The 11,069-nt window shown below is 35.5% G+C and overlaps 1 protein-coding gene across 1 annotated transcript in view; it reads left to right on the top strand.

The window, feature by feature from the left end:
• fig4 (FIG4 phosphoinositide 5-phosphatase) overlaps window positions 1-11,069 on the top strand; it is a 71,067-nt gene that overhangs the window by 13,643 nt on the left and 46,355 nt on the right. The window contains exons 5-8 of the mRNA XM_015376749.1: window positions 3,280-3,436; window positions 7,991-8,041; window positions 8,541-8,704; window positions 9,917-10,045. Of these exons, the coding sequence (XP_015232235.1) occupies window positions 3,280-3,436; window positions 7,991-8,041; window positions 8,541-8,704; window positions 9,917-10,045 (501 nt within the window). The remainder of the gene's footprint in view (window positions 1-3,279; window positions 3,437-7,990; window positions 8,042-8,540; window positions 8,705-9,916; window positions 10,046-11,069) is intronic.

The raw sequence follows: 11,069 nt of genomic DNA, 5'->3' as shown, positions 1-11,069 counted from the left end.
GAGGTGAATTGAGGCTTCTTTGGGACTGGAATAATGGTGGCAGACTTGAAGCATGCTGGCACTATGGATTGGTCCAGCGAAGTGTTAAAGATGTCTGTGAGGACACCAGCCAGCTTATCTGTAAACTCCTTGAACACCTGCCTTGGTATGTTATCGGGGCCTGGGGCCTTCCTTGTGTTGAATCTCCTCAGAGTTACCTCACTTCAGCTATGTCCAGGTTTAGTGCCTCCTCTCTCCTCTGCCTGCTTTCACTGCTGGTGTGCTGTTTAGTGCCTCAAACCTTGTTTGAAGAAGTTGTTCTGTTCATTTAGGAAGTCAGTGTCAGTGCTGCGTCTAACCCGGGGTGGGGGGTATTATAGTGCATGATCAATGCCTTTCCACATCCACCTGGTGTTGCTGTCATCGTGGTAAAGATCCTGGATCTTCTGGCTGTGGTTCTGCTTTGCTGATCTGATGACACTGTTTAAGTTGGCACACGCTGTTCTCAGTGCCTCTTTATCACCAGACTTGCAAGCTGAGTTCCGTGCTTTTAGCAATTTCCTAACCTCACCATTTATCCAGGGTGGTTGGTTGGCCCGGGTGGTGATGTTTTGTTTGATGCTGACGTCCTCAATGCATTTGTAAATGTAGGCTGACAGTCATGGCATACTCATCAATATTCAATAAGTTGTCATATGTTGCTGCAGCCTGGAAGCAACCAGGCTTCAGTCTTGTGTCTCCATGGCGCCCTCAGACCACACTCGGACCTCTTTAACTGTCGATTTAGCCTTAATCAATTTAGGGGGGGAGGGAGGGAGAGAGAGAGAGAGAGAGATGGCCCCCGTCAAAATTTCTTTAGAAATGTTCTAGTTAATTATATTATCCATTATCTTTTTAATTTGTAACTTAGGGCTGAAACAATTAATCGGATTCATCTTGATTACTCGATTATTGAAATAATCATTGATTGATAATTGATTAATCATTAAACGGAGTGTAAAGACTCTAAAACATGCCTTCAGATGACAGAGCAACCCCATTAGAGCAGTAATTATTCCAAGATTGTAAAAAATATATATACATTTTGCATTTAAGATGAAAAAATAAGCATTTTCGTCTGTCGGAATACTCTTTCCAGAACTTCTCAAGTGGAAATGTTTTAGTTTAACGTTTTTTTAATTGTGTAAAAAAAAATCTTCTTTTAAGAACTTTTTGGCTGTCTGATTATTAATTGATTAATACAAAAATAATCCCAACATTAATTGAATTTGCAAAATAATCATTAGTTGCTGGCCAAATGTAGTTTCATGATTGCCTTAAATTTCATGTTTTAATGGTTGCACTTAGGCACTGCGTTTGCCATAAGATGTGTTTTGTCTCAGTATGCAGTATTTTCTTTTTAAACGAGAATATAATTTATTTTAAGCTCATCTTAAATGAAATTAGACTGAAATTGCTTGGATGCTGTTAAGATTTTTCCCCCATTTTTAAAAGATTATACTGCTACTAATAAAGCTCTTTGTTATGTTTCACTCCACCATAATTTTAGAACATCAGATCTAATGGTCACATTGATATCAACGTGTTCTGTTTTTTTTACCTCTGGTTAGACAGTCTATGTTCTTATTTTCCATTTCCGTGCATGAAGCATTATTTAGTCCCGTAATGATATTAGTGATGCACCCATGTGGGTGACAGTGTTTCCTAAGGGTCTTTGACTCTTATTACAGTATTTGTTAGACATCATCATTCCAAGTATATTTTTATTCAATGTCATACGCTTGTTTTGTCATTCTGACCCAGTCTCCTGGTAACAAAACACAGCACTTTAAAAGAAATCGAGTTCTGCATTAAATAATAACCTATTCAGAAACATTGGAGATTATCAGCTCATATTAACAAAATGACTTGCATTAAGCTAATTATTTTTTTTCTTGGTTAATATTAGAATACCATAAAAAAAAAAAAAAAAAAACAAGTCTTGAATGTCTTACAGAAGACCTGTATATAATTATATTATTAACCTTCAACAGGTGACTAATCCCTTTATTTTTATTGTTTGGGTTTTTATGTCCCTTCTAAAAATAACATAAAAACATCTTATGCTTGAACTGTTATGAATGAGAAAATAGGTGAGCCATAGTTAAAAGCAAATAATTAACCTGGTTGCAGGATCTTGCCTTGGACAGATTCGAGTTATAAAAGCATGAATGCAGCAATAGGTCATATATAAACTAAAGAAGTGAGTAAGAAACTCACTATAATCCCTACTAAAAACCTTCAGAGATTTTGAATGGAAATGATGAACTTTTAATTATCATGTACAGAGTGCACTGATCTTTAGATTACCTTCAAACAGATTTAGCATTATACGGTACCTTACAAATTTATTTATCAATACTACTGCAAGCTTTGATTGAATACAAGGGATAAACAAATATAAAGAAGGGTATAAATGTACTAGTTAAAGAAGACGTGCATTTTTTTTATTTTTTACACATGATCAGTAATTTTTGATATACATGGGTATTCAAACCCTTTACTCTGATAGCTGATCAAATAGTCTTTAGAAGGTGCCTAATTTGTAAAAGTACAGATGTTTTTCAAACATCTAGTGTTTCTGATAGGCCAGAGATGAGGTTGTGGCTTAGTTTAAAGTAGGGTTTATATTCTAAAACAATATCTCATTATTCAAACACCTCCAAACTGAGTGTTAGTTTAGAAAGCTGGAAGGAAGCTCATGATAACTTTGGAGGAGTTGCAGAGATCTGCTGCTTTGTGGATCCTCATAATTCCTTTTTGCCACAGGCCTTGAAGGTCAAAACAGAAAACATTTTTATGAACTTGCATCGGTCAGGAGCGACCTAAATATCTATTTGGCCTAAAAGTAAAACACTATCTTTATTCTCACCATTGCACTTTAGCATGGTGGTCCATTATGCTGTCAGTTGTCGAAATGATGCTGTGATTAGGTTATTATGGCATCTGTAAAGCTTCATAATGGTATTTAAGAACATATTTACATGTTTATTTGCAAAAATATGTAAAAAAAAAACATTTTTTTAAATACAAAATAAGTTGTGTCGATGCAGAAAAAAAGTGGTTCACAATTGGGCTATATGCAAATGTACACCAAACCACTCATAATTAAACAGTTATGCTTCACTTTGTTAGTTGCAATCGATTTTAATTATCTGCTCTGATGTTTGTGGCTGATCTGTGAATAAATTGTTGGTTTGTTAAAAAAAGTTTGTTAAAAGGGTTCTGCAATTCTGTGTTGTTGTTTTTTTTTTTTTGTAGGGTTTGTGCGTTTCCTGGAGGGGTATTACATTGTCTTGATCACCAAGCGCAGAAAGATGGCTGACATCGGCGGCCACTCCATTTACAAAATTGAGGACACCACCATGATCTACATCCCCAATGACTCAGTCAGAGTCTCACATCCTGATGAAGCAAGGTGTTGTCTCAGAAAATCACCTTCCCACTTTTTACTTTTTGTCATGTTATAGAATGCAAAAAAAAAAAAAACTTCTTTTAGTAAAGGAGCGTTCTAATCAAGAATTTTTATCATCATCCAGCTCAGAATTCACACATCATACTAAGACAGAAATGTAAGATTAGCATCCTTAGATCACCCTCTTCAAATGTATAGAACACACTCAGAAGAAAAAATAAACACCCTTATAGAAGACACACTCAACAAAAGTATACATGCAACACTTTTGGTTTTGCTCCCATTTTTTTTAATAAAATTAACTCAAAGATCTAAAACATTTTCCACAACACAATATAACCATTTCCCTCAAACATTGTTGACAAAACAGTCTAAATCTGTGATAGTGAGCACTTCTCCTTATTTGCTGAGATAATCCATCCCACCTCACAGGTGTGCCATATCAAGACGCTGATTAGACACCAGGTGTGCCTTAGGCTACTTTCACACTGCAGGCCTTGATGCTCAATTCTGATTTTTTTTGTGAAAACCGATTTTTTTGCGTTCCCGTTCGTATTTCCAAATATATGCGACTTCTATGTGATTTACTGTGTGAACTGCAGTCATACAACACAAGTGTCCCGCATGCGCAGTAGAGGACACAATGACTTCACAGGCCAGCATGCTCTGTGTTTACGGAAGTAAACATGGATGTTAGTGCCGGCTCTCATCTAGCGGTCTTTTCCAACCATAAAAACTCAATCTTTTCAATATGGTTAAACATAAATACTGCTCCCTGCATCATCATCTGCCATGGTTGTTTTTCTTGCCGCTTCTGCGTAGCAAGACGCAGAATAGTGTCCTTTGTCGGGTATTAATGGCGTTCAGGTCGGATGAATCCGACCTGGCTGTTCACACACAGGTCGCATTTGAAAAGATCAGGTTCATATCGGATTCAGGACAACATAGCCAAGCGGCCTGGGTCAGATTGGAAAAAATTGGATCTGTGTTGCTCAGACTGTCATGAAAAGATCAGATCCAGGTCGCATATGGGCAAAAAAATTGGATTTGGGTCACTTCAGGCTGCAGTGGGAACGTAGCATTAGACTGCCCACAATAAAAGGCCACTCTGAAAGGTGCAGTTTTATCACACAGCACAATGCCGCAGGTGTCGCAAGATTTGAGGGAGCTTTCAATTGGCATGCGGACCTCAGGAATGTCAAACAGAGCTTTTGGTCGTGTATTGAGGGTAGTCGGTTATGGCTTATGGAATGTTGCTCCACTTCTATTCAATGGCTCTGTAAAGCTGCTGGATATATCTGCATATATGACTTTGTCCTATATGCAGATGCTCTGGATTGCTTATGGGAGCAAAACCAAAAGTGTTACATTTATATTTTTGCTGAGTGTGTAGCACATCCCTGGAAAAAACTGTATGTACATTAAATAAAGCCTCTAGCATTAACATAAAATACTGCTTGTGCCAGAGCAATCTATGAAATGGACTGGTGGTCCATTTGTCATCGTGAGTTGTTTGTGTGTATATGTGTGAAGGTGAGGTGTGGATGTCTTGTTTTTTGTTTTTTTTTCCAATTAGTTTTATACAGAGATATTTCTTAGAAATGCAACAAGGGGTTTTAAATTGGGAGCTTAACCCTCAGGTTAAGCCAAGCGTACCTTTCTACAAAGGTAAACTATGATTCACTTCTAAATTTGTGTTTCCTCCTGAATGGTGATTTAATTCAATTATCCCAAATTCATTGAGATGCTTTGCAAAATTATAGATAACATTTGACCAATTAGGCTGCTTGTGGTATTTCCTGACATTGAATGCTGTCCATTTCTTTTTCCTTCACATTCTGTCTGCATTTCAGTTCATTCACACCAACAGATGGTGTCATAAGTAACATTAAAATCCGGTTTCACTCTTAATTAATAGTCTCGGGGTCGGATTAGTACTATCATTATCCATTTCGTGCAAGGAAAACAAGTCCTTTTGTGGTTTAAAAATAGTTTGGATGTAATACAACACCTTCCACTGAGTGCTTGCAGATCTATGAATATGCGTATTTGTCCACATCATCCTGTTACCACTGAATGAAGCTGTTTTGTCGATGCGTGGCATTTAGTTGTGTTGTTTTTTAAGTAGGAGAAACACTTGTGTTCAATTGGCAAATTGGAAGCAGAAAGATTGCTATTTCTAGGGCCCTCAGCTAATAAGAGAAAAGGTGAAATACTTGGAGAACAATTTAGACTTGGTTGACTTGCGAAAAATACTCTATGGAAATTAAGAAAAGTTGATATTGGCTTCAGTTTTGCACCTTCTGTTTTGTTGAATTAATTTTGATAATGAAGAAAGTGACAGCATAAGCTTTTTCAGAATTTATTATAATCTTTTTGCTGATACATCTATAACCACCAGGTTTGGGACTAGGGCGTTATTAAGGAACAATATTACAGTAACTATTTTAATCTTGCAGAAACAAGCACTAACTAATTACTTTGTAAAAGTCATTAACGTGTTGGTCTTTACTACGCTTTAAACAGATTTGTTATTCGTTAACTATTGTGAAAAAATTAGGACTACGGTTTCCTAGTGTAAGTGCATGCATCAGCCACGTGCAACTTTAGAATGTTTTGAACACAGAGGAGAGTTGATAGTGCAAAGCTACGGAATCAATGACAGCGTTCCTACAGAAAGGCACTCAACGAAGGCTAAATGTTTCTGGGATTTGCTCATTGTTTGCAGGAACAAAAACTTTATAAACGTCTGTTAGAAGATGTGATTTAAATAAGCTCCTCACTTCATTTAACACTGAGTGACAGCTACTGCCGACACACAGGTTTTACTTTCTCAGTGCTCCTACAGCCCTGCTAGGGTTTTTTTCATGAAAAGTTGTATCTTTTGTTTAATTCTATTGTGAAGTAAATTGTATTTTTGTTAAACCGCTTAAAAAGTATTATTTTGCAGCTTCATATCTATTTTATAGTCAATTGAAGGCTGTAATTGTGCAAAGTTGAAACATAATTTATTGATCTATTATAAAGAAAAAACATCATCACATCTACATCATTATATTGCAACTCACTTGATAAATCAGAAACACTAAAATAGTGCAGATTGATATTCATTGTTATCAGGTATGTAGTTCTTTTAATTAATTATTTCATCCATTAATCAATAAAAAACACCTTATATTCCATAATCGAACCTCTTGTTGTATTTTAAGTTTTAAAAATGGGTACGTTTTCCTAAGTTCTTTGACATTTTATATCATAAAAAGTTAATCTGACTTGTGACTAGTTAATTAAATTTTTTCATTATTTTAAGGAACTGCCAACCACAGACCCCAACAAGCACAATTAAAGATAGAACTTTACATTTTCATTTATGTTAAATAGAGCATCTAAACGTTGCGTGATAATTATAAGTCAGCCATATCTTCCAGTATACATTTATATGTATTGATATTTAGATGAAATCTACGGAGCCCCTCTGATGACATGTTCAAAAAAATTTTTTTATTGTGGCCACGAAGTAGTATTTTGTGCGCACGAAATACTACTTCGTAGCCACGCAATAAGTGTTTTGTGTGCACGAAATACTACTTCGTAGCCACGCAATAAGTATTTTGTGCGCACGAAATACTACTTCGTAGCCACGCAATAAGTATTTTGTGCGCACGAAATACTACTTAATAATATTAATATCATTCCTGGACAACTGGGTAAGCAAATCGAGCGCGCCTTTGACCTTAGTGAAGGCTCGCTCGATTTGCTTTACCCAGTTGTCCAGGAATAATATTAATATTATTAATAAGTATTTCGTGCGCACGTTAAACTTATTGCTTGGCCACAAAGTAGTATTTCGTGCGCACGAAATACTACTTCGTGGCCACAATTAAAATTTTTTTTTGACCATGTCATCAGAGGGGCTCCGTAGAAATCAGCCAGTTAAAACAGTTAAATAATGGAAAATGTTTGGGCGATTTGCCAACAATTACCAAGAGGTTATTCTTAACATGGTAAATGATTGTTAATAGAATTGTTTTCGGTCAGTGATAATTAATACTGTATAATTATTGCCTATTTCCTGTAGCAATATTAAAATAATCACCGGTTTAAAATTACTATATATCCCCGTTAAACTATTGTATGCCTAACTTGCGTTTCAATGGGCTAAACACATGCCTAGGTTTTAATAAATAATCCTCCAGTCTTGATTTAACCAACAACTAAATGAAGGTTTGTCACCATTTTTTTGCACTTTGTGTATATTGTATCCACTTTTAAGAATTTGTATAAGCTACTGTGGTTATGACCCACCTGATGACATATTTTCTATTCTGAAAAACAACATAGTTCAGAATAACAGTTAACAGATTCACTCACCTCAGCATCCCAAACATCTGAGAGACACAAGCTTCTAATACACTTCATAATTACACAGACCTGCAGAAAGGTTCTAGATTTTAACTTGCCTTCCAAATTTATAAATAAGTACTGCAGCTAATTTTATATATATATATAATATACATAAAAGCTGAACTAATGAGTGACTCTTTTTTCATATTAAAGATACGTGAGGATCTTTCAGAATGTGGACCTTTCCAGCAACTTCTACTTCAGGTGAGACAAAATCTGTCAGAATTCTTTGCTTTAAACTTTTTCTTAAGTTTATGAGACCTGATGGCGATACATTTTTACTTTTTTAATCTTGATTTTAACATTTTAATTGTAGTTTTAATTTACATGAAATGAAAGAATATTTCTGAATGAATTGAGTAATTATGAAAGTTCCTTCATTTTTGCCCAAGCTGCTTTTTGTTGAAAATGTAGCAATAAAAAAAGTAGCTGAAATTTATTTTATTATGTTTTAACAAAATTCAAAGCAATGATTTTAGACAGTCTCTTCTATTTAGATGCTTGTTTTGTAATTTTGCCAAAGGTCTCAATTTTACTTGATTTCATTGAGCTGACAACTCCGTCCTACCTGGTGTGAACTGTGCTTGATATTTCTTTTTGTTGAAATCTCCGTTTCTTTAGCCGTACAAATGGGTAAGGGTGAATTACAGAGAGCAGTACAGCCTGTTCTTGCTTCACATGACATTGCCTTTGTACCCTGCAGCTACAGCTACGACCTGAGCCACTCTTTGCAGTACAACCTGACATTGCTGCAGAGACCTTATGAACTGTGGTCGGCAGCAGCTCCCTCCTCCACGGAGGAGGTGCATGCACAGGGCAAGCAGGACAGCTTTGACATCTTTGAGGATGAAGGTCTGCCTACACAAGGTGAGCAGAGGTGAATCCCTGTCCCTCTTGCTTAATGCCTTGCCCTAAGTATGCTTGGGCAGCCATTTTTATGTCTTTAGTGAAGGTCATGCTACATACAAGGTAAGGAAACTAGAATGAACTAACCTAGACTGCTTAAAGAATAATTGGATACAAGAGAGGCTGGAAAGAAGGGAGGGTTTGTACTTTAAAAAGGCTAAAGAAACAAAGCATACTTCAGCTACAATACAAAAAGCAAACATGCACAATCTCAAAATAATTTGGTTAAAAAAATATATTTTTCAGTTTACATGAAAATACTGTTGGAAAAAATAACACGTTTTAATAAAAGAAATGTTAACTCGGAGTTTGGGCTCCATTTTTAAGAATGATTGAACTAATTATTTTTTAAGCAACCAGAACACCTCTGTACATTTCTGGCACATTATCAAAAACACGTGTGAGTTTAGATTTACCTTTATTTCCCAGGAAAATGCATGTTAAATGCATAAAAATGATTCTCTCCACATTCAGCCTGTAAATGCATTAACCAGTAACATGTAGGGTTACTCTGTGGCATGTTTTTGACTTTAATTCAAATCAGAAAAAATGTACGGACAGATGCTTTAATGAATAAATGTAGATATTCTGGTAATTTGTTTAAATTGTGGAAGTATTATTAAGTTTTATTATCATGTACATATATTTCTTTATATTTTCTTTTAAGGAAGGCCAAATATTTAAAAGATACAGAGTTGTTAATTTTCAGCCTAATCAGTACATCTTAGGCTACTTTTGGAGGGCACAGCTTTCGGATATGTGGAATATTTTCATGTGAACCTGTTTGTGAATGATTCTGTTTTAGAAAACCAGAAAACATTTGGACAGATTTAGTTACCATATTGAAGTAATTTTTGTTTTTCTTCAGTTAAAGCTTTTAATTCTGTCATTTTACAATGTTGTTTTGATTTGTTGCATTTTTAAGCTTAGTGTGTTGTTGATTATTCTGGTACATCAGCAGAAAAGTTCTTAAAAACAATATACCAATATATTGCAACATACAAATATTTAATACTTTTTCATCATTTTTTTTTTATACAATGCATGGTTAATGATTTTTTATTTTATTTAAAATAAAATAAAATTATCCAGCTGATAATTTGGACTCCGGGTTACATCCAGGTTAGTAAAATGACCTGCTGGTTTTATTTGCTGTCTGATTTTCCTCCTCAGTGGTTTACGGCCTCCAGAATGAGCCGTATTACAAGTATGTTTGGAACGGAAAGCTCCTTGAGAGGGTCAAGGACATTGTGCATCCTGACTGGCTTATGTACATAATCCATGGCTTCTGTGGTCAGTCCAGTATCCTTTTAAAGCTTTGATTTAGTTCTATTTGAAAAAGTTGTTTCTTCCTTTACCTATAAATATATTGTGCTGTTTCTACTACTATTGAAATAAACTTAAAAGTGTATGACTGATAAAAAAAAAAAATAAAAAAAGTCTGAGGATTGGATTGGAGAATATATGTGATGACTCCTGCTTTAAGTGAGCCCACATACCCAACCAACACAGCTTTATTCATCTTTTGTTACCATTTCTCTCTTTGTTGAGTTGCCTTCATCATAACACGTGGATCGCACTGAACAGCAGCAAGGGAGGCAAAGCAAAATCAACCAGATCTGCTAACAAAACGAGAAACAAATCAAAATGAATAAAATGTAGTGCCCTCCAGCACCAGTTTTCAGGTGTATAGACACAGGAGATTACATAATCTCTCTGTTTTGTTGCCTGCTAGGAGCAAGTTAATTGTTCTTATTTTGTTGTGCCTTTTCGATTAGGTTAAAGTGTGTTTCAATAAGCCTAAGGTTTATTACATTTATATCGAGTCTTTCTGGATCTTTTGTATAAAAACTCCAAATGCCAGTCACTGTATTGGTTCCACATGAATAATTTTCCTCTGGACTTGTGAACAGCTTGTGTTATAATTATTCATGAGTTACTGCTACAAAGCTCAGACACTGATTGATTCAGGTAAAAGTTTGCTTCAGGCTCAGATTAAAATTTGAAGTCATTCACAATCATATCAAGATGAGTGAAATGTTAGCTTTTGCTAATATACTGTATATATATATAAGTACAATTAGTTAATTTGTCCTTTACTCATTGCTGATCTGTTTTTTTGTGTGTTTGTGTGTGTGTATCTTTTTCACACGTGAGTTTGTCCTGTCACACTGACAGTGTGTGGGCGAGTTTAGATGATTCCCGGAAACTGCCTGGCCTTTGCTGGATACCTAGCATGACCATGAGAGAGCCAGATGGTGCACTATAGAGGATATCAATGGAGCATATATCTAAAGGTTGAATGAAATGTATGTACTGGTAAAGT

This window comes from Cyprinodon variegatus, unplaced genomic scaffold (assembly GCF_000732505.1).
Source record: "Cyprinodon variegatus isolate N-32 unplaced genomic scaffold, C_variegatus-1.0 Scaffold141, whole genome shotgun sequence".
NCBI lineage: Eukaryota > Metazoa > Chordata > Actinopteri > Cyprinodontiformes > Cyprinodontidae > Cyprinodon > Cyprinodon variegatus.
Note: the sequence above shows the minus strand (reverse complement) of the source record. Positions and strands in the feature narration are given on the sequence as shown.